At 37.3% G+C, this 24,740-nt stretch overlaps 2 protein-coding genes across 2 annotated transcripts; both read left to right on the top strand.

The window, feature by feature from the left end:
- Nucleotides 1–4,890: 4,890 nt before the first annotated feature.
- Nucleotides 4,891–5,856, top strand: LOC101831853 (olfactory receptor 52Z1-like). The gene has a single exon (XM_005074149.1). It carries the CDS (start codon nt 4,891–4,893, stop codon nt 5,854–5,856), a length of 966 nt encoding a protein of 321 aa, XP_005074206.1.
- Nucleotides 5,857–23,569: 17,713 nt separating this feature from the next.
- Nucleotides 23,570–24,519, top strand: LOC101832111 (olfactory receptor 52Z1-like). Its single transcript, XM_013116276.2, is given in 2 exon segments — nt 23,570–23,999; nt 24,002–24,519. Coding segments are annotated over 2 exon segments (948 nt in total).
- Nucleotides 24,520–24,740: the final 221 nt, after the last annotated feature.

The raw sequence follows: 24,740 nt of genomic DNA, 5'->3' as shown, positions 1-24,740 counted from the left end.
AAAATATCCCTCCAAAGAAAGTGGATTTCAAAAAGAAAGTTTTAGCACTAGGGATAAATCCTGTTGCTACTGTCAGGGGCCCCACAGACTGCCCAAGCCACAGAACTGTCACCCACATTCAGAGGGCCTAGTATGGTCCTATGTAGTTTTCCCCACTGTCAGTCTGGAGTCAGTGAACTCACACTAGCTCAGGGCAACTGTTTGTATGAGTATTCCTCAAAATGGAAGATTTTATTTTTATTTATTATTTATCATTTTATGTATAAGACTGCTGTATCTCCATATATATCTTTATTCCAGAATAGGATATAGGATCCCACAATAGAGCCTATATGCATACATAAAGTAATTAAAATCAATTTTAAAAGTCAAGGAACAAATTTTAAGTGAATTATTTATAAATCCATAAGGAGTACAATGATAGAACAAAATGTAGGCTCATATACCCTGACAATCACATTCTTACAGTATACATTTTAAAAATTATATCTGCCAAAACACTTATTATGTATGTTGCTGGCTCTCATAGGTTCACTAAACCCTCAGAATTGTCTGAGAGAGATGATCTTTCTGGAGGTCTGATTATTTGATATAATGGATCTTTTGGTTAGTGTTGTGTTTTGCTTTGGTTTTGACTTTCCAACCTAAGGACTTGGGCCTCAGAAGACAACAGACATTTTCTGAGATCCCTCAATTCTACTGAGTCTTTGGTCTCTCAGGACTGCGAAACTTATACCAGTCTCTGTGTGAGCAGTAGGACATAATTGATGAGAAACAACACACCTTGTTGAAGACCAGGGAGTCTGCAGCTCCAGAGTAGAGGAGGCAACAATAGGCGTTGTTAGAAAGTAGACAGTTCATAGTGCTGTCTGCAGGCAGTGTCCTCTGGGTGTCAAGTATAAGATTATAGATAGTCCTGATTCCTTAGAAAGGGATGATGACAGTTTGACAACTTTTCTTGTCCCAGGTGTGGCACTTGTCCAGACAGTGACTTTAGCTGTTTTGAGGTTAAGAATGGAAGCAAGCATCACACTCATGAAATGTATTTCTGATGGTTGTAACTGAACACTTAAAACAGTAGGGTATTACTGTTTCAGTCATTCAAGAGCTCGGTGACAAATAGATTATATCTTTTGATAGGTAATTATCATGATGGAAAATATCTCCAGTATATGGGGCATGTATTTTTAGTTTTCCTAAAGCATGAATAAGTCAGAAAAGAATGTTTTTTCATCCCAATGTTTTCAATTACAAGGTAAGCTTCCTATAAATTTAGAAAAATTCCATGACATAGTTTAATATTCTCCCACAGAGGCATCACTGTGTTTTCAAATATTAAAGGCACCAGAGTTTACCTCATGATATCCAAACCAGAAATGGAAGAACATATTAACTAATGAAGCATTAGTGGAGTAGGTGAAGACATCTGATCCTCATTGCTGGAGAATCTCATGGTAAGTGTCATTTACTTGTTTGTTTAGTTCCTCAATGTATGTTTGATGTGGCACTGTACATTGATTTTCATGTTGGGTAAATTTTTGAACAAGTGGAAAAGAAGAAATAGGATGCAACTCACAAGTAAAGTGCATGGGTGATTTTTAAGAGTGAGAAGATATTCAGTTGTCTTTCTAGTGCACTATTCACATTTGGTCAACTTTCAGATTGAATCACATATTTTTTCTAGACATACAAAATATTGTCTACTGTGTAAAGACAAAAATACAAATTAAGAGATAGTATATATATTATATTATATTACATTATAATCCCTAAGAAGATTGCTTCCTAATGAGCCATAAAGAAGATGTATCCAGATGGAACAGGAGGTGTAGAGGAATCAGGAGGAAGACAGAGGGAGGGGAAATCATAACCATCATATAATATGAGAAGCAATTATATATGCATTCTCTCTCTCTCTCTCTCTCTCTCTCTATATATATATATATATATATATATATATATCCCTGTCAGCTTTCTAAGAGCCATCTGACTTCCATTTGTACTTTCTCCAATGGACTGATAGCCTTAGTATGTGTAAGATAGATCCTAGAATAGTCCTAGGGTGAATTCTGAACCTTCAAAGCCACAAATGGTCTTGCTCCTGATTAAGAACGATAGGATGGAATCTGACATATGGTTTGGCTTCTATTATCTCTATCTGGTATGATTAATGCATCAGTTGTAGAAATGATTACTTATTGAATAACCAAAATATACTTTCCTACTTCCTCACAAGAGTCACCCTCATTTAATCATGTGTCAACCCAAGGACATAACCATTGTCACAACCTCACTTTAATACAGTAAGTTGAGAGTCTGAAACCCAAGCTGTTATTTGCCCTGTCTTTTAATATTCTTCACAGTGTAATACATGCTGTGCAAAAAAAGTGAACTCCATAAACATCTGCTAAATAACAGTTCATATAGGCAGTTAATCAGTTTATATAACCTTTAAATTAGATATAATCAATATTTTCATGAAGGTGACAGTATATAAAAAGCAAAAATGCTTCTGTTTATCAACAAAATTAATAGGAACCTAACAATTCTTTTAAAAGGACAACTTAACTTTACAACTTACTCCTTTAAAGTCTCAATTTACTACTATGTTAATTAATGGTGTCACTACATTCTTCCTAATTGTGCTAAAATAATTTATGAGCTTTATTCATCACACATTAATTTACTGCAAAGAAATTTTTTTGTTTTTTTTTCAAAACAGGGTTTCTCTGTATTGTTTTGGAGGCTGTCCTGGAACTTGCTCGGTAGACCAGGCTGGCCTCGAACTCACAGAGATCCGCCTGCCTCTGCCTCCCGAGTGCTGGGATTAAAGGCATGCGCCACCAACGCCCGGCCACTGCAAAGAAATTTCTATCTTATGCATTTGCGTATACACACATCTACCAAAACACTGTTTTGGTGTCAATGCCATGGTTCTGTTATTTTCGGTCTCTTGAGTCATCCTTATTGCTAATGGGAAGCAATAGCAGTAATTCCATTTATCTTCCCTTCAACTGGAACAACTTTTTACTCAACAAAAAATTGTTATGTTATATGCTGAAAACATACTCATAACTATCATTAAATCAAAGGATGCGTTAACAAAATAAAATGTAAAATATGTTGTTACATAATGTATCAGTATGTACTTGGAAAAGAACAAAAGGAAGCACATAGTCCCTTTGACAACTTTACTTTGAAATGATAAAACATTATTTGCATTACAACATAATATATATTGTATTTCCTCAAGGTTTAATAAATCATTCTTAGCATCGAGGATTAAACCAAAAGCCATACATTCTGCCATCTATCTGAAGCTTAGGGTTACAATCTATGTGTCTAATCCTATGTCTCATTTTGTTTAGCCCTTAGTATGCTTTTCATTTGACTTTGTTCTCCTTCCAAAGGACAAGGTTTTCCTTTGTAACTCAGAAGTGTCTCTGATAAATAGATTTAATGACAATATTTTTATGAATTTTTATTCTATTTTATTGACACATTGAATATATCCAAACATTTCTATTCTGATTTATTTGGAGAAATAGTTGTTTGTCTATGCTTTCAGTTCTCTGACAGGAATGAAATCTTTCTAATTGAATATATTTATGATCTATATCTGATTATCTCTTCAACATAGTACCATACTAGAGTGAATTTAAGATTTTTATTTTGATTCCTTTATTTGCTTACGATTCAACAATTTCTTATTTTCTATAGCTTTTTCTCCATTATCATTGAAATGTGTTTATAAGATGAAATATAAACATAAACTAGAATGCAAGTGTGTGAACAAGAGTTAAAACAGGTGAGGATAGAGAGAGAAAGAAAACTCGTGTGTGAAAGAGTATGCATGCTGACTTCTAATAGTGAAATATATAAGTGCTCACTCAGTTCAGTGGTTGTTACCACTGTGTTCAAGTCATGATCTACAAACTACATAGCCATGCATAGTTTTGATTGTGGTCCAATTGACGCTCATAATATTGCTTAAAACACGATGACAGTGTTTTGTGTGTGATTTTATTGAAACTTGGTTGCACAGTTCTTAAGCATGAACTTTGTAATTCACAATGGCCCAGAGAAGACAAAAGGTCAGACGCCTGGTTTAGCTGGAGCGTTGTGCACTACTGTCATGCCAAAAAGAACACACAGATCCAGTATCAAAACACAAAACTGTTATAGCATTCTTCAAAACAAGGATTACCTGTATTTTTATATCATTGGTTTGTTAAATAAATTGTTTAAGTAAGGAAAAAAGCAACTCTTTTACTAAAAGTTTTACATTACAATAATGGAGAGGGGATTGGGGGGGTTGGGGGAGCTGGCGGGGGCGTGGGGGAGGAGGGCAGGTAGAGAGAGCTGGGAATCACATTGAAGCAAGCTTATTGCTAATTTAAATAAAAAATACTGTGTATGTAGTGGTTAACACTTATTCAATAGCTATGACCTCTCCAAAGACAACAGGTTTCTGAAAACTACATCTTTAGAACTCGAAGAAGAGAACTGTGTTTGAACATAATAAGTGAACAATAGGGGAATTGAATAACAATAGGCAAAGCCTCCTGGAGCCTCATAAGTCTTAAGCAAAGAAGAAAACATAAGGCATTTAGTGGTGTGGTCTCAATGTCAAGCTACCTTAAAGTTTGTATCTATAATTAACATTGTAGCATTTTCCAATTAGCAAAGCTTTATAAAACTTTGGTTACTTTCCTGTTAAAGACGTCTGAATTGCAAGAGATTAACATTTCATAAGATAATAATTTTAGCCAACTGTGAGGGTTCACATTTAATCTAATAAAATAACCAAGGCTGTTTCTTCTCATTTTGTTTTTGTTTTGTTGTTGTTGTTTTGCCTTAGCAGGTCCAGAACTAGCAGACAAAGTAAACATGACAGTATTTCCAACTACTTTAAATCACACCAATCTCAGAGACATCTGGTACAGCATGATTGGGATCCCAGGACTAGAAGATGCACACATATGGATCTCCATCCCTATCTGTTCAATGTACATAGTGGCCATTGCAGGTAATGCACTGCTATTATTCCTGATTATCACAGAACGAAGCCTTCATGAACCCATGTACCTATTCCTCTCCATGTTGGCCCTGGCTGATATCTTTCTGTCCACAGTCACAACACCGAAAATGTTAGCAATCTTCTGGTTCAAAGCTGGGGGCATTTCTTTTGCTAGCTGTGTGTCACAGATGTTTTTCCTCCACTTCATCTTTGTGGCAGAGTCTGCCATACTGCTGGCTATGGCATTTGATCGTTATGTGGCCATCTGCTATCCACTAAGATACACCAATATTCTAGCCCCATCAGTCATTAGCAAAATAGGTATTGCATCTGTGACTAGAAGCTTCTTCATCTGCTTCCCCCTGATCTTCCTTGTTTATCGGCTCACTTACTGTGGGAGGAACATCATTCAGCATTCATACTGTGAACACATGGGCATTGCCAGGTTAGCCTGTGACAGTATCAAGGTCAATATTTACTATGGGGTTATAGTGGCTCTATTTTCTACCTGCCTAGATGTAGTACTGATCATGATCTCATATGTCCTTATACTTCTTGCTGTGTTTAGAATTCCTTCTCGAGATGCCCGACTCAAGGCTCTGGGTACATGTGGCTCCCATGTCTGTGTTATTCTCCTGTTCTACACACCAGCTTTTTTTTCTTTCTTTGCTCACCATTTTGGGGGTCACAGTATACCACTGCATGTGCACATTCTGCTTGCCAACCTCTATGTGGTAGTACCACCCACTGTCAATCCCATTATCTATGGTGTGAAGACTAAGCAAATTCAGCAGAGGGTTATCCAAATCTTTTCTTTAAGCAAGACATTTTGTTGACACAAACAAAACATCTTGGTCAGTTCTTTATAATTTTTCCATGAACTATAGACTCATGAGTATCTGAAGTGACAATGTAAATGTTAAATCAAGAGAGCATTAGTGAAGGTCATTATGGCAATTTTGGGCAATCAAGACAAAGGTGAATTCTACTCAGATTACATCTTGTTCAGAACAACACTTAAATGAGGACACATTATTTCATGTACTATTTTTTGTCTGTGTTAAAACATACATATTTATATATTTCAAAAACTTTTAGTTTTATTTTAACATATAAAACAGGGAAATAAATGATATAGCCCTTGTTCAGACACCAAACAAGTGGATACAGAATCCTATATATTTTTGTCATTTCATCCCATTTTTCTAAAACTGGGAAGTGAAAGGTGCTACATGTCTAAGACATTATTCCTGTGCAGTTATCACACTAGATCAGTCACTGACCATTTGGGTTTCAAGTTCAAGTTTTGTATTTAAGATGTCTGATTTTAGTCATTATATTTAGTCTTCTGTCATTATTGTTCATCTCTATTTTGTATTTAGAGATGGATGGATAGATAAAAAGACAGGAACGTCTTACATAAAACTCCTCAACTAGTGCCAGGTATAATATGAAAATAATAATTTTGTCTATTAGTAATAGTAGTAGTGGTAACTGAAAAATGAATATGAGTATGATAATCTTAGAGATTTTACTCCTTATTGTATTATTTTCTTTTACAGAACATAATCTTAGATCATGAAATGTTATGTATCTTCACTGTACATACAGGATAAGGACTATCAGAGTGAGAGAGAAATCTTAACCACATTAACACTTTGTTTTATTTACAACAGTTGAAATAAAACAAAGTCCCCAATTTTCTCTGTAAATAAATGTGAAGGTTGCAAAGGCACTGTAAACTGAAGAATTTTCATAGAGCAATTATTGCAATTAGCAGTAAAAGTAACAGGTGCTTATCATAGAAAAATTATGATGGGATGTTAGAGAACATTAAAAATGATGACTAGTTGAATATAGAAGAGCTTCATATATTCACTTGTAAAACTACTTTAGCAAATTCAACGTTCACAGCATTGAAAATAAGCATGAACTAAAAATATAAATGTTCATGTTGAATTTGTTAAAATACAATCCTATAATTTTTTTCAGAAAAATAAGCAAATATGGATAAAATCATGTGTATATAGGAATGCATATATCCATTTGAAACAATATGTTTATTTTATTTGCATAAAATAAGGAATATTAAATACAATTTCATTACAAGTTTAAAATTTTTAAGGAACCATTTTAGTAGAAAATAAGTTTAATACTTTAAATTCTGTGGATTGTCTCCTTTGCATAACAGATACATTGTGGTAATATTATACTATCCCACTATTCTGTAAATATTCCTGTTGTTTTCCTTCATATAGTAGAATCTTATATACACTCATTAACATATGTTCTCATTCTTGTCAAATGTCTAATCACCTAATAAATCATTTAACCTTTTTATTTGCTGGTGTTTTTGCATTTATGTTCTAATTCTTTACTTAGAATTGTTCCTCACTGAAAGGACAATAATTTAGGACTATTGATTCTTGTGAAAGACAGACAGAGATTGCCCCTTTTGAACCATATTAGTTGTCAGTGATGAGACAGGAAGATGCATGTATCTCTACAGAAAAATACTCACCTCTATTTGGCCCAAATAAGTGAGTTTTCCCAATCAGGTTGAAATAACTTATAACTCACAAGACACAGGATAGTTTGCAGAAACAACAGAGGTAAGGCTTTTTTAAAGGTCTTAGATGTGAAAAATACTTAGGATATAGTCCTTAATTAATTGCTATTTGGATATTCATGATGAATATTAAAAATAAACATATTTTAGGTCAGCCTGTTTTAGGTCATTCTGGAGGGAGAATAGTCACAGTGTAGCTTGCTAGTGCAGGAAGGATATTTTTGTTAATCCCTGAAGACTGCATATGAATGATAATCTCCTATGACCCTAATCCACCATTTAGTCTTTCTTTTTTGTGTTTTCGTTTATTTGTATTTTGGGTTTTGGATAGTTGGTTAGGTATATAGTTTTAATGAAATATACATGCACATAAGCCCATGGGTAATTTTCCTAGACACCTCGATTCTACTGAGGGTTATGCTTCTTGGGAATGACAATGCTATATAACCTGTGTGTGGATGAGTTCATGTACCTAAATCCATGAGAGAAGATCTATCTCACATAGCATCAGTGAGTACACATTGCTTACCTTAAGAACAAAGATAAGCATGTCTAGAATCTCATATTAGAGAGTTGGTGACTACTTCTTTTAGACAGTGGTCCCTGTGTGTCATCCTGATTTCTAAGAAGAGAAATGTCACATTTTTCAGCCATGCCTGCTCATGCTATTGCATTTCTTTAAGAAAGTTCCTTTAGCTGCAGCAGGATAAGGAAAGGGAACATGTCTCGCCCTCATGAAACAGTATCTAGTATAGATGGTGGTGGCAGAACATCTACCCAGAATGTTCTTTCAATCAGATGAAGGCTTCATTGAAATACGGTTTATGTTTTTGTAACATATACTATCCATAACAGAAAGTTTCCCCAGACTGTAATGATGAGTTGTTTCCAAATGAGAAAATGTAGAGGGAAAATGTGGGCCTCTTCTGTTTCAGCCATAGCCAATCACAGTCTGTACCTGATTCTACACCACAAGCCCTTGTTTGGTTTACTTATTACATTGAGTTTTATAATTTAAGATTTCAGGTTCTTTAGAAATTAAACAGGAAATGGGTTGTCTTCTCCCTTCATCAAAAAAGAAAAATAAAAGGCACAAAAGGAATCCTGGTGAAATGAGGAGGCTCAGTTCTCCAGACAAGAAGAGCTGAACTTCTAAGAGATTTTCATGATGGTTTTTATTCATTGTGCTAATTTGTTTTGCTTTTATTCACTTGTTTTTGACACATCATATTTGTTTCAAAGCAGCATAGAATTGTGATGATGGGTAGGAAAGATGAAATATGACAAATAAAGCAAATGGTACAGAAGTATAATTAGCAATACTGTAACATAGGAGGATTTTTTTTTTTGGTTTTTACGAGACAGGGTTTCTCTGTATTGTTTCGGAGGCTATCGGTCCAGCCCGGCCTCGAACTCACAGACATGCGCCTGCCTCTGCCTCCCGAGTGCTGGGATTAAAGGCATGCGCCACCACCGCCCGGCGGGAGGAATTTTTTTTAAAAATTGAATTGCATTTAATTTTTTATTTTATAAAACAATCTTTATTATTTTACATACCAATCTCAGTTCTCCCTCCCTCCTCTCCTCTCCTCTCAATCCCTCTACTTTCCTTCCACTCCGCCCTCCTATCCACTCCTCAGAAATGATAAGGCCTCCCTTCAATGTAATTTTATTCTTAAAAAATACAATATCAAGTTTCACAGACTAAGGACTGACATTTGGGGAACCTGTATGGGACCAAACTAGACCCTCTTAATGTGGGTGACAGTTATGGGACTTGATCTGTTGAGGGGGGGGGGATAGCTGGCAACGGCACCAGGAAATAACCCAGGTGCATGAACTGGCTTTTTGGATCTCATTCCCTGTGATGGGATAGCTTGCTCAACCTTGAAACAGGGGAATGGGGCTTGGTCTTGCCTCAACTTAGTATGCAGGTTTTGTTGACTCCCCAAGGAAGATCTTATCCCCTCTAAAGAATGGATGGGTGGAGGAAGGGGGAGGAAGAGGGTGGGAGAAAAGGGAGGGAAAGGGAACTAGGGCTAGTATGTAAAATGAAAAATATGTTTTAAATAAAAAAGAGCAAGATCAAGATTGATTGATGTGGCTATCACTGGAAGGTGGGTTAGGGGTTTGTAAAATGAGTTGCTTATGATTATCTATGACCTTTCCCCTCAAAGTTGCAGAAGGTTGTAACCTTCATGAGCATAGCAGTAGCTCAAGGAGAAGTGATGTAAATTGCCATTGAGGCATAGGTGTTCTGGGCAGTACTCAGATCAGCAAGAAATGACAGAGGGTGAGGAACATAGCCTGAAGTAAGAACTCTGAGGATCATGCTGTATCTGCTAATTACCTCAGCATCCAATTTTATTAACAGTATCTAAGACACTCTCCATCACCAATTCATTCCTGAACATCCAATAGTTTTAGTGTAGCATTTTAACACACATTAATTTAACTTCAGGATTCCCAGTACTTATGAGAGGAAATTACTAGAGTGACAATAAGAGCTGAAACTCTAAATAAGGAGGCTTGACTATGAATGAGAGTAAACAAATTGGAAGGAGTAAGAACAGAACTCCTTACCTAACCAGTATAAAATTCATAGGATAAAATGTTTTCTTGACCAAAGACACACTTTTTCATTTGACTTCATTTGACTTTCATTGACCCATTTACATACATATCCTTATTCTGCTAGATAACTGTGCTCTTCCTGGGGTAGTATCCTGTCTCTCTGGTAGATTGCTCCTTGATCCAGGATTATTGGTTACCTACAGAGCAAAACAAAACAAAACCATCATTTTATCATCTCATAGATCCCTCATTTCTAATGGATTATTGTTTGTGCTACACAATATTTTTTCTCAATTAGGTCCCTTTTAGAAGCATTGGATTTTTCAGTTTTTATTTACTTACTTAAAAATTTTTTTCCAGACCTCAGCTTACACTCTTTACTTGTTCAGTTATTTTTACTTGTTTTTTTTCACTTTTTTTCCTTTTTTTTATTTTATTTTCCAGTTTAAATTTAGATAAGAATCAAGGTTGCTTCACAAGTCAGTACCAGGTCCCTCTCCCATTCCCTCCCTTCCTCCCGTGCCCTCCCCCCCCCGTTATCCCCTCATTTCTCCAGGGAGGGTGAGGCCCTCCATGGGGGTGTCCATAGTGTGTCATTTCATATAGGGCAGGGCCTAGACCCTTTCCCAAGAGTTCAGGGTGAGAGTGCACCTCACATTGTTCTATTGGAGTCCAAAGTCCGTGTGTATACTTGGGATAGGTACTGATCTGCTGCCCAAGGCTCAATAGAATCCCTAGGCCTCTTCACTGACACCCAGATTCAGGGGGTCTTGATCAGTCCCATGCTGGCTTCCCAGGCTAATGCCTGGGATTCAAGAGTTAACCTTTGTCTGGTCAGCTGTTTCTGGGGGTTAGACCAGCCCAGTCTTAATCCCTTTGATCATCAGTCCTCCCTCTCTGTTACTGGCTTTCTTGAGTTCAGCTCAGTACTTAACCAAGGGAGTCTGCTTCTTCTTCGATCAGCCACTAAATAAAGTTTCTGTTTCCCAGACTCTCTGGCCATAGGATTGTAGGCTGGCACTCCCCAGATCTATGTCTAAAATCCATATATGAGAGAGTACATGCCATGTTTCTCTTTTTGTGACTGGGTTACCTCACTCAGGATGGTTTCTTCTAGTGTCATCCATTTGCCTGCGAATCTCATGATTCCATTATTTTTTTCTGCTGAATAGTACTCCATTGTGTAGATGTACCACATTTTATCTATCCACTCTTCAGGTGAGGGACATCTAGGTTGCTTCCACGTTCTGGCAATTACAAATAAAGCTGCTATGAACATAGTGGAACAGACATCTTTGTTGTATGAATGGGCATCTTTTGGATATATGCCTAAGAGTGGAGTTGCTGGGTCTTGTGGTAGGTTTATTCCCATTTTTCTGAGGAATCTCCACACTGATTTCCAAAGTGGCTGGACCAGTTGGCACAGCCACCAGCAATGGAGGAGTGTCCCCCTTTCACCACATCCTCTCCAGCATAAATTGTCATTGGTGTTTTTGATTTTAGCCATTCTGACAGGGGTGAGATGGTATCTGAGAGTTGTTTTGATTTGCATTTCCCGGATGGCTAAGGATGTTGAGCACTTTCTCAAGTGCCTCTCAGCCATTTTAGACTCCTCTATTGAAAACTCTCTATTTAGTTCTGCAGCCCACTTTTTAATAGGGTCCTTTGGTGTTTTGGAGACTTGCTTCTTGAGTTCTTTGTAAATTTTGGAGATCAACCCTCTGTCAGATGTGGGATTAGTGAATATTTTTTCCCATTCTGTGGGCTGCCTTTTTGTCTTGCTGACTGTGTCCTTTGCCTTACAGAAGCTTCTAAGTTTCAGTAGGTCCCATTTATTGATTGTTGATCTTACTGCCTGTGCTACTGGTGTTATGTTCAGGAAGCTGTCTCCTGTACCAATTCGTTCAAGGGTACCACCCACTTTCTCTTCTAAGAGGTTCAGTGTGGCTGGATTTATGTTGAGGTCTTTGATCCATTTAGACTTAAGTTTTGTGCATGGTGATAGACATGGATCGATCTGCATTCTTCTACATGCCAGTCTCCAATTATGCCAGCACCATTTGTTGAAGATGCTTTCTTTATTCTTTAGCTTCTTTGTCAAAGATCAGATGTTCGTACGTGTGTGGGTTAATACCCGGGTTTTCAATTCGATTCCATTGGTCTACCTGTCTATTTTTGTGCCAATACCAAGCTGTTTTCAGGACTATAGCTCTATAATAGAGCTTGAGGTCAGGGATGGTGATGCCTCCCGACGTTGCCTTGTTGAACAGGGTTGTTTTGGCTATCCTGGGTCTTTTGTTTTTCCATACAAAATTGATTATTGTTCTTTCAAGGTCTGTGAAGAACTGTGCTGGGATTTTAATGGGGATTGCATTGAATCTGTAGGTTGCTTTTGGCAGGATTGCCATTTTTACTACATTGATCCTACCTATCCAAGAGCATGGGAGATCTTTCCATTTTCTGAGGGCTTCTTTAATTTCTTTCTTTAAAGATTCAAAGTTCTTACGATACAGGTCTTTCACTTGTTTGGTTAGCGTTACCCCAAGGTATTTTATGTTGTTTGTGGCAATTGTAAAGGGTGATGATTCTCTGATTTCTCTTTCAGCCCTTTTATCATCTGTATATAGTAGGGCTACTGATTTTCTTGAGTTGATCTTGTAGCCTGCCACTTTGCTGAAGATGTTAATCAGCTGTAAGAGTTCCCTGGTAGAGTTCTTTGGGTCATTGATGTAAACTATCATATCGTCTGCAAACAGTGAAAGTTTGACCTCTTCCTTCCCAATTTGTATCCCCTTGATCCCCCTTTGTTGTCGTATGGCAATAGCTAGAACTTCAAGTACCATGTTGAAAAGGTATGGAGAGAGTGGACAGCCTTGTTTTGTTCCTGATTTTAGAGGAATTGCGTTGAGTTTCTGTCCATTTAGTTTGATGTTGGCTGTTGGTTTACTGTATATAGCTTTTATTATGTTTAAGTATGTCCCTGTTATCCCAGATCTCTCCAAGACCTTTATCATGAAGGGGTGTTGGATTTTGTCAAAGGCTTTTTCAGCATCTAGTGAGATGATCATGTGATTTTTGTTTTTCAGCTTGTTTATATGGTGGATTACGTTGCTGGATTTTCGTATGTTGAACCATCCCTGCATCCCTGGGATGAAACCTACTTGATCGTGGTGAATGATTGTTTTGATGTGTTCTTGGATCCGATTTGCCAGTATTTTATTGAGTATTTTCGCATCAATGTTCATGAGGGATATTGGTCTGAAGTTCTCTTTCTTAGTTGTATCTTTGTGTGGCTTGGGGATCAAGGTTATTGAAGCCTCATAGAAAGAGTTTGGCAAAGACCCTTCTGCTTCTATTGTGTGGAACACTTTGAGAAGAATTGGTATAAGCTGTTCTTTGAATTTCTGGTAGAATTCTGCACTGAGGCCATCTGGACCTGGGCTTTTTTTGGTTGGGAGACTTTTGATGACAGCTTCTATTTCCATAGGGGTTATAGGTCTATTTAAATTGCTTATCTGTTCTTGATTTAGTTTTGGCAATTGATAGCTGTCCAGGAAGTCATCCATTTCCTTTAAATTTTCGAATTTTGTGGAGTACAGGTTTTCAAAGTATGACCTAATGATTCTCTGGATTTCCTCAGAGTCTGTTGTTATGTCCCCCTTTTCATTTCTAATTTTGTTAATTTGCGTGTTCACTCTCTGCTGTTTGGTAAGTTTGGACAAAGGTTTGTCTATCTTGTTGATTTTCTCAAAGAACCAACTCTTCGTTGCGTTGATTCTTTGTATTGTTTTCCTGGTTTCTACTTTATTAATTTCAGCCCTCAATTTGATTATTTCCTGGCGTCTACTCCTCCTGGGGGAGTGTGCTTCTTTGTGTTCTAGAGCTTTCAGCTGTGATGTTAATTCTCTGGTATAACTGTTCTCCTGTTTCTTCATGTGAGCACTTAGTGCTATGAACTTCCCCCGTAGCACTGCTTTCAAAGTGTCCCATAGATTTGGGTATGTTGTGTCTTCATTCTCATTGAATTCGAGGAAGTCTTTAATTTCTTTTTTTATTTCCTCTTTGACCCAGAGATGGTGCAGTTGAGCATTATTCAATTTCCATGAGTTTGTAGGTTTTCTGCAATTTGTGTTGTTGTTGAATTCTAATTTTAAAGCATGGTGGTCTGATAAGATGCATGGAGTTATTCCAATTTTTTTGTAGCTGCTGAGGTTTGATATGTTGCCAAGTATGTGGTCGATTTTTGAGAAGGTTCCATGTGGTGGTGAGAAGAAGGTATATTCTTTTTTATGTGGATGAAATGTTCTATAGATATCTGTTAATCCCAGTTGGGTCATTACTTCTATTAGCCCTTTTGCTTCTTTGTTGAGTTTCTGTTTGGTATTCCTGTCTAGTGGTGAGAGTGTTGTGTTGAAATCTCCCATTATAACTGTGTGGGGCTTTAGATGAGATTTAAGTTCTAATAATGTTTCTTTAACGAATGTGGAAGCCTTTGTATTTGGGGCATAGATGTTCAGAATAGACACTTCCTCTTGGTGGGTTTCACCTGTGATGAGTATGTAATGACCTCCTTCATCTCTTTTGATTGATTTTATTTTAAAGTCTAGTTTGTTAGATATTAGGATTGCTACCCCGGCTTGTTTCTTGGGTCCATTCGATTGAAAAATTTTTTCCCAACCTTTAATTCTCAGGTAATGTCTGTCTTTAAGGGTAAGGTGTGTTTCCTGTATGCAGCAGAAGGAAGGGTTCTGTCTTCGAATCCAATCTGCTAGTCTGTGTCTTTTTATGGGTGAGTTAAGGCCATTAATATTGAGGGATATTAATGACCAATGATTGCTCATCCTTCTTCGATTTGCGATGGTTGTTGTTGGTGGAATTATGTGTGGAATTTCACCCCTTTGTTCTTTTGGCTGTTGGTAGAGAGAGATTCTCTAATGCTTATGTTTTTCTGGTTATAGTTAGCTTCCTTGGGTTGGAGTTTTCCTTCCAAAATTTTCTGTAGGGCTGGGTTAGTGGACACATATTGCTTGAATCTAGTTTTGTCATGGAATATCTTGTTTTCTCCGTCTATAGTGATTGAGAGCTTTGCCGGGTACTGTAGTCTGGGCTGGCATCCGTGGTCTCTTAGTGTAGGTAGAATATCTATCCAGGACCTTCTGGCTTTCAGAGTTTCCATGGAGAAATCAGGTGTAATTCTGATAGGTCTGCCTTTATATGTTACTTGACCTTTTTCCTTAGCTGCTCTTAATATTCTTTCTTTATTCTGTATGTTTGGGGTCTTGATTATTATGTGGCGAGGGGAATTTTTTTTGTGGTCCACTCTATTTGGTGTTCTGTAGGCTTCTTGTACCTTCATTGGAATGTCTTTCTTAAGGTTGGGAAAGTTTTCTTCTATGATTTTGTTGAATATGCCTTCTGCCCCTTTTGAGCTGGATTTCTTCTCCTTCTTCTATACCTATTATTCTTAGGTTTGGTCTTTTCATGGTGTCCCATATTTCCTGGATGTTTTGTGTTAAGGATTTGTTGGATTTAAGGTTTTCTTTGTTTGATAAATCCATTTCTCCTAGTGTATCTTCAACACTTGAGATTCTCTCTTCCATCTCTTCTATTCTGTTGGTAATGCTTGTATTGGTAGTGCCTGTCTGTTTGACCAGCTTTTCTATTTTCTGCCTTTCTTCAGATTGTGTTTTTTTTAATGACTCTATTTCAGTTTTCAACCCTTGCAGTGTTTGCATTGCTTCTTGCAATTTTCTGTTTATCTGTTCGTCCGTTTGTTGCCTTTTATGAATTATTTGGTTTGTTCTTTCTTCCATTTCTTGCATTTTTTGGTTTGTTTTTGGTTCCATTTCTCGCATTTTGTGCTTTGTTTCTTCTTCCATTTCCTGCCTTTTTTGGTTTGTTTCTTCTTCCATTTTTTTCATTTTTTGTTTTGTTTTTTCTACCATTTCTTGCATTTTTTGCTTTGTTTCTTCTTCCATTTCCTGCCTTTTTTGGTATGATTCTTCTTCCAATTCTTGCATTTTTTGCTTTGTTTTTTCTTCCATTTCTTACATTTTTGCTTCATTTCTTCTTCCATTTCCTGCCTTTTTTGGTTTGTTTTTTCTTCCATTTCTTGCATTTTTTGGTTTGTTTTTTCTTCCATTTCTTTGAGGGATTTTCCAATATCCTCTTTTAGGGCCTCTATCATTTTCATGAAAGTGCTTTTAAGGTCGTTCTCTTCTGCTTCTTCCGCATTGGAATGTTGGGGTCTTGCTGGTGTGGAGTCTCTAGAATCTGGCGGTGTCATATTTGTTTTTCTGTTGCTGACTGTGTTTTTGTATTGTCTCTTTCCCATCTCTTCTTCTAGTGGGTGCAGAAAGAGCCCCTTACTGGTTTGGGTACCAGAGTTCCCTTTTGGTGGGTGCTAGCAAGTCCAATAATCTGGTGATTCTTCTATTCCTTGTCTGAATGCTGGTCCCGTGGGTGGAGAAGAAGAACAGGAATCTGGGGCGCTTATCCTCTTACATGGTCCCCTGGACCCTATGCTGGGTCCTGTTGTACTTGATCCAGAACAGCTACTCCCCTGGTCTCCCTGGGTCCTCTGGTTTCCTGGTCTCGTTGGTGTGAGCGAAGATCCGGAGTCTGGGGTGCTTGGCTCCCGCCGGGATTGGGAGCTCTGTGCAGGTCCCAGGCGATCTGCAGGCACTGGAGCACAGGCCAGGAAGCTGGCCTGTTTACCTGACGCTGCTGGAAGAACTGCTGCTTCCCTGGACTCCCAGCCTCCTCTCCCTTCCTAGTCTCGCTTACTTAAAATTTTTATGTTTTATATTTTATCATATTCTTTATCCTCCAAAAATTTTCCTAGATCTTCCTCCACCCCTCTATCCATAAAAATTCAAACAAAAGACACCATGAAAATCAACCAAAAACAATAAGGCAAAAAAGCCACACCCAAAGAAAATGATGTCTAAAACTAAACTAGTACTCACAAAAAAATATAGTTTGCTTTGTGTTGGCCAACGTCTGGACAAGAGGCCTGCCATAAAATATGGTTGACATAGCCAGTGTCATTCTCTTAAAGAAAACTCATTTCCCCTTTTCTGACAGGTACAAATTAGTTTCTTGGTTATGGGTAGAACTTTGTGTTCATTTGTTCTTCTCATTCCTGGGATTTTCTCTGATTTTAGCCCTTACAGTTTTGTGCATCCTGTTATAGTCTCTACGAGTTCATAGATGTATCAGTCCTATTTGCCTGGAAGATGTAGTTTTCTTGAAGTCATCCATCACCTATAGTACTTACAATCTTTATAACTCCTCTTTCTCATAGATTCCCGAGCCTGGAAGAAACAGTTTTATAAAGACATCTATTTAGGCCTTATTACTCCAAAGTCTCTTACTCTCTGAACTGTCCCCAGTTGTGAGTCTCTGTGTTAATTACCATCAACTGAATTAAGAAGTTTCTCTGATGCAGGCTGAATAATGTACTGACATATGGGTATAGCAACATATCATTAGGAGTCATTGCATTGCTATGTTACTTTAGCAGAATAATAGCAATACATTTTCCCCTAGGGTCCATAACCTATTGTGTCTCGAGTTCTTAGATACTTCAGAAATGTCAGACATGGGTTCCATCTCACAAAGTGTGTATTAATCTAATCAAACATGTTTGTATACTCCCATAACATGTGTGCCACTATGGCATCAATATATCTTGCAGGCAGGTCCCTGTAGTTGGTCATAGGATAGTGCAGCTGGGTGCTATTCGTGATTAGCTGTATACTATAGCAGCATGCATTTTTACCCTCAGTAGCATGGAAACTAGTCAGTAGGGGTGATGCTTCCATTTAGACACCAGCTTAATTTCTCTGTTAGATGGTATAAGTGAGTGGCATTTTCAGCAAAAGTGAATTGCTGTTAGGTTGTAGAGGTTAACCATCAGTCTTGGCATTAGCCTGTGAGGATTAGGACTTGGTTTATGGGGCATCTTTGGGCAACAGAGAAACAAGATGTAGCCATTCTATCACTGGGAGTCTTACTTGGTGGCATAAAATGTCTACTTGGGGCAATATATACACCATTAAATGGTGACTTTTTAAAATTTCTTTCATATATGTATGTATTTTAGGAAGTCTCTGTAACAGTATGGCCCAATGCCTTCTAGAGGCCTATAGTTTCAGTTGTCTTTCTCCGTATTCCCTCCTTTACCCTATACTGCCATCACCCTCTCCATTTAATTCTCCTGTTATAGTTTCCTCTTTATAATGGTGGCATGTTTTATTTGCCCTTTCTTGGAAGATTCCCTCCTAACCCTTGGTACCTTAATAGTGATCTAACCTCTTTGTTGTTCTAATGAAACACACACACACATATAAAGATTTAAAAAACTGATATCCATATATAAGAGAAAACATGCAGCATTCTTTTGCAGTATGCATTACCTCACTCAGGATAATTGATTCTAGCTTTATCCATTTACTTGCAAATTTCATAATTTCATTTTTCTAAACAGCTGAATAATAACACACTATTATGTAAATGTAGCATACTTTTGTTATCTATTTATCAGTTGATGGACATCTAAACTGTTTCCAATCTGGCTGTAATGAATACAGTAGCAATTAAAATGGATGAAAAATATATTTCTAATGAGTTATAGAAGTCATTGGGTATTGTCTTATGGTAGATCATTTTTAAGTTATTTTTCTTATAAGATTTGGAATAAATAAATATTGTTTTATTTTATTGTAAATATGTGTTTCAATTGTAGTATTTCCAAAAATCTCACACACGAATCTTACTATTTTCTTGTATTTCATTTTGTTTCAAATAAGGAAGTAGAATACCCATATTCATTGAATTGTCTTTCATTGAAATATACTTCTAATTCACAAAAAATATCTGTTCAGATCCTCCTTTAAATTTTTTCATCACTTAGTTCTTCTGACACAGACAAATCTGAGGCTTTCATCTCTTTTGTTTTAAAAGAAAATGCCCAGTGTCCTTTAATCCTTTCTTCACTTAAATGATTATCTTCTCACTGTCACCAGTCATGGTGACTTACTGTTGTCATGCATATGACATTTCCAACACTGCAGTGCAAGAAAGCCTGGCCCCATTAATCCTTTGAAAGTTTTATAAACACTGACCATGATTTCATACTTTCCTCTTATTCCTGTTTTCAATATAGTACTTTTGAAGATAAATCTAATAATGATGGGTTATGATGGTGATAGCCATGTAATAATAAAAATAAGATAAAAACCACTATTAGGCTGAACTGTGAGAATATTAGGAGGCCACAATAGTGATGGCATCAGCCAAGCCAGAGGAATATATAGCTAAGGGAGAATTCTCTTTACAGAGCAATTATGAAGGCTTAAAACAGCCTTCTGAATTCATCCATCTAGTTCCTTTTAGAAACAAAAAATTTCTCTATTATTTCTCAATAAAAATACACTTGGTTTATTATTCTAATTCCTGAAATTCTCACCTTACTTCTTATATTGGTTAATGGCATTGCTATTTTTCTACATTGCTTACTTCAAGATAATTTATAGACTGTCTTTCATGACTGAGTTACAAAATGCAAAAATCCATTCTTTCATGTGACTATGTAAACTCAGTTGTCTACCCTGCTGTGTTGGCGATGTCATGTTTCTGGTCCTGCTTAGTCTTAGACCATCTAGCAACTCTTAGAGAAGAGGAATAACTATCAGTCACCATATCTTTCTTCTCATCAATGCTCACTGATGCCTTTTACTTAAAAGGAAAAATGATATGCTATAAACATTCTTGTGCCATTATGAAATTTAGTATTTATTAATGAGGGTCAAAGTGTAAGTTTATTAATTGTATGAGTGTGTGATTTGGAAGTCAAGGAAAAAGACAAATGCATTATTTCCATTAGAAAATAATTAAATTTGGCTATCCTGGGATAGCCAAAACAACCCTGTTCAACAAGGCAACGTCCGGAGGCATCACTATCCCTGACCTCAAGCTCTATTATAGAGCTATAGTCCTGAAAACAGCTTGGTATTGGCACAAAAATAGACAGGCAGACCAATGGAATCGAATTGAAAATCCGGGTATTAACCCACACACGTACGAACATCTGATCTTCGACAAAGAAGCTAAAAATATACAATGGAATAAAGAAAGCATCTTCAACAAATGGTGCTGGCATAATTGGAGACTGGCATGTAGAAAAATGCGGATCGATCCATGTTTATCGCCATGCACAAAACTTAAGTCCAAATGGATCAAAGACCTCAACATAAATCCAGCCACACTGAACCTCTTAGAAGAGAAAGTGGGTGGTACCCTTGAAAGAATTGGTACAGGAGACAGCTTCCTGAACATAACACCAGTAGCACAGACAGTGAGATCAACAATTAATAAATGGGACCTACTGAAACTGAGAAGCTTCTGTAAGGCAAAGGACACAGTCAGCAAGACAAAAAGGCAGCCCACAGAATGGGAAAAAATATTCACTAATCCCACATCTGACAGAGGGTTGATCTCCAAAATTTACAAAGAACTCAAGAAGCAAGTCTCCAAAACAGCAAAGGACCCAATTAAGAAGTGGGCTGCAGAACTAAATAGAGAGTTTTCAATAGAGGAGTCTAAAATGGCTGAGAGGCACTTGAGAAAGTGCTCAACATCCTTAGCCATCCGGGAAATGCAAATCAAAGCAACTCTGAGATACCATCTCACTCCTGTCAGAATGGCTAAAATCAAAAACACCAATGACAATTTATGCTGGAGAGGATGTGGTGAAAGGGGGACACTCCTCCATTGCTGGTGGGAGTGCCAACTGGTTCAGCCACTTTGGAAAGCAGTATGGAGATTCCTCAGAAAAATGGGAATAAACCTACCACAAGACCCAGCAACTGCACTCTTAGGCATATATCCAAAAGATGCCCATTCATATAACAAAGATGTCTGTTCCACTATGTTCATAGCAGCTTTATTTGTAATAGCCAGAACTTGGAAGCAATCTAGATGTCCCTCACCCGAAGAATGGATAGAGAAAATGTGGTACATCTACACAATGGAGTACTATTCAGCAGAAAAAAATAATGGAATCATGAGATTCGCAGGCAAATGGATGACACTAGAAGAAACCATCCTGAGTGAGGTAACCCAGTCACAAAAAGAGAAACATGGCATGTACTCTCTCATATATGGATTTTAGACATAGATCTGGGGAGTGCCAGCCTACAATCCTATGGCCAGAGAGTCTGGGAAACAGAAACTTCATTTACTGGCTGGTTAAGTACTGAGCTGAACTCAAGAAAGCCAGTATCAGAGAGGGAGGACTGATGATCAAAGGGATTAAGACTGGGCTGGTTGAACCCCCAGAAACAGCTGACCAGACAAAGGTTAACTCTTGAATCCCAGGCATCAGCCTGGGAATCCAGCATGGGACTGATCAAGACCCCCTGAATCTGGGTGTCAGTGAGGAGGCCTAGGTAATCTATTGAGCCTTGGACAGCAGATCAGTACCCATCCCAAGTATACACACGGTCTCTGGACTCCCATAGAACAATGTGAGGTGCACTCTCACCCTGAACTCTTGGGGAAGGGTCTAGGCCCTGCCCTATATGAAATGACAGACTATGGACACCCCCATGGAGGGCCTCACCCTCCCTGGGGGAATGAGGGGATAACGGGGGGGGATGGGGGGTGGGCACAGGAGGAGGGGAGGGAAAGGGAGAGGGACCTCGTACTGACTTGTGAAGCAACCTTGTTTCTTATCTAAATTTAAAATGGAAAATAAAAAAAATATTAATATAAAAAAAAAAAAAAAAAAAAAAAAAAAAAAAAAAAAAAAAAAAAAAAAAAAAAAAGAAAATAATTAAATTATGTGCAAGGCAAGGGGCCACATGTCATTAATCCCAGCATTCAGAAGACAGAAACATGGATCTACATAGAAAGCAAGTGTCAGGCCAGACAGATACAGATAGTGTAATGTGCCTCAAGTTAAAAAAAGAAGAGAATTCATTGAAATGATAAAACATAATAAACACACCAAGTATTTTGTAATAATAATTTCATTAACTAGTTAATACAGAAAACTAAATTTAAAAAACCCTTCATCTTCCAGCCCTACTCTGAACCTTTATGGTCACAGTCTACTTATCCAATCAGATGATATCTTATTTCTCATAGCTCTGTCTCTGTGTGTAAAGTGATATATATTCTTGATAGAAACCTTTTATTCATCTCTCTTATTCTTTCCAGGACTAGCCTTTCATTTTTACCACTTTTCACAATAAACACATAATATTAAAACCCAGCCATTACCTTTTGTGCACTTGCCCTTGATAAGGAATACATATATTTCTGTCATGAATGCACAAATGAATGTCTCCTACCATTCTGATCCTGACCTAACTAGAAATGTGGTTGTTTACATTAATGTACTTTAGTTCTTCCATAGGGAAAGATATTTGAAGTAGAATATATGCTGATCTATATTCAATTATTAATTTAGCATAAGATGCTCCTGGTCTGGTCAATAATTATTTCATTTTGTGACTTAATTATTTTGTCACTTTGTTTTCTCTGAATTAATTTCTTCCTTTCTCTTTGTTCATGTTTGATGAGAAGTTGAAATAAAGAAGAAAATACTAAAATTTAAACATGATCTAGAATATTTAATGGAAGAAAAAAAGTCAATGTAGGTGGCACCCTGTGGGGGGAAGTGGTGCTTAGAAAATAAGAGCACATCATATACTGACTTAGTTCTAAAAAATGCTAGTGCTGCATAATGTTGCTTAAGCTGAAACAAATATGGATTGTGATGTAAATCAAGAACATTCCAATTTTACAGTTAGTAAATATAAGACTGTGCAAATCAAAGATTTTATATATTTCTGATACTTTCTAGAAGTACATTGCTAGAGTAAGTAAAAACATTCACTTTACTCAAATGTTTATATTAGAGTACCAGGATGATGGTTAGCATGGATCGCAGTAGTATTGTGCTTCGAGGAAAACAGTAAGGAGTATCCTGACCACTACAATTCTAGAACTTCAGTAAAGAGTATTTTTATTAGGAATCAAGAAATGAACAACTGAACAAAACCAGCTATGATATGGAAAACCTTTAACACATCCATGGATTTGTGTATTTGATCTTAAACATAAAAGTTTAGCACAGTTTCTAACCATCACTTCAATATTTAAAACTTATTCTGTTCATTATAATCATCACTTTTGTCAAGACCTTACGTTTTTATTTTCCCATTAATGAGCTATAACTGACTAGCATTCACTGAATCATGTGTGCCAACCCATGTAATAAGTTCCACAAAGTGATATTGCATGATAATCTAAAAAATCCATACATTTTGTAATTTCAATTTTTCTTCATTTCCAAGCTCCAGTATCTGAGGACAGAGGACTGGGAAGAGAAGGCAATGTCTTCAAATCACACCAACCTCAGGGACATCTGGTACACCATGATTAGGATCCCAGGGCTAGAATATGTACACACTTGGCTCTCTATCCCCATTTGTTCAATGTACATAGTGGCCCTTGCAGGTAATACCCTATTAATATTTCTGATCTTCACTGATCACAGTCTTCATGAACCCATGTACCTTTTCCTTTCCATGTTGGCCCTGGCTGATATCATTCTATCTACAGTGACCTCACCAAAGGTTCTTGCCATCTTCTGGTTTCAAGCTGGTGGCATTTCTTTTTCTAGCTGTGTGTCTCAGATGTTTTTTCTCCACTTTATGTTGATGACAGAGTCTGCCATACTGCTGGCTATGGCATTTGACCGTTATGTGGCCATCTGCATTCCACTAAGGTATACCACCATTCTAGCCCCATTAGTCATTGCAAGAATGGCATTGTGTCTGTGATTAGAAGCTTCCTCATCTGTTTCCCCTTGGTCTTTCTAGTTTATCGGCTCAACTATTGTGGAAGAAACATCATTCACCACTCATACTGTGAACACATGGGCATTGCTAGGTTGTCCTGTGACAATATCAAAGTCAATATTTACTATGGAATGACTTTACCTTTATTTTCCATAGGCCTAGACATTGTGCTTATCATCATCTCTTACATCCTTATACTTCATTCAGTATTTAGAATTCCTTCTCGAGATGCCCGATTCAAGGCTCTGGGTACGTGTGGCTCCCACGTCTGTGTCATCCTTCTGTTCTATACACCTTCTCTCTTTACCTTTTTTGCTCATCGTTTTGGGGGCCATAGCATACTGCGTCACATGCACATTCTCTTTGCTAACCTCTACGTGGTAGTACCTCCCACTCTCAAGCCCATCATTTATGGAGTGAAGACAAAGCAAATTCAAGACAGGATTTTTCAGATGTTTTCTTTCAGAAAGGCATGTTTTTGACATAAACAGTTAAGTTTCATCTTAAATTTTTTTCTAGAAATTACATACATCTAAAGTAGTTCCTGAGTTCTTATGTCATGGCAGCATTGAAAGTGAGAAAGATAGTAATATTGAAGTAAAAGGGACAATGTTGAGTTCCTATTTATTATTTGTCTCTTGTTTAGAAAAAAAGTAGTCTGAGATAGCTTAATTTCTGCTCTATATTCAGGTCACTTGTAATA

Source organism: Mesocricetus auratus, unplaced genomic scaffold, assembly GCF_017639785.1.
Source record: "Mesocricetus auratus isolate SY011 unplaced genomic scaffold, BCM_Maur_2.0 Super-Scaffold_4256, whole genome shotgun sequence".
In the NCBI taxonomy this organism is placed as follows: domain Eukaryota; kingdom Metazoa; phylum Chordata; class Mammalia; order Rodentia; family Cricetidae; genus Mesocricetus; species Mesocricetus auratus.
The sequence above is the reverse complement of the archived record's forward strand: the minus strand, read 5'-3'. Positions and strand labels throughout refer to the sequence as shown.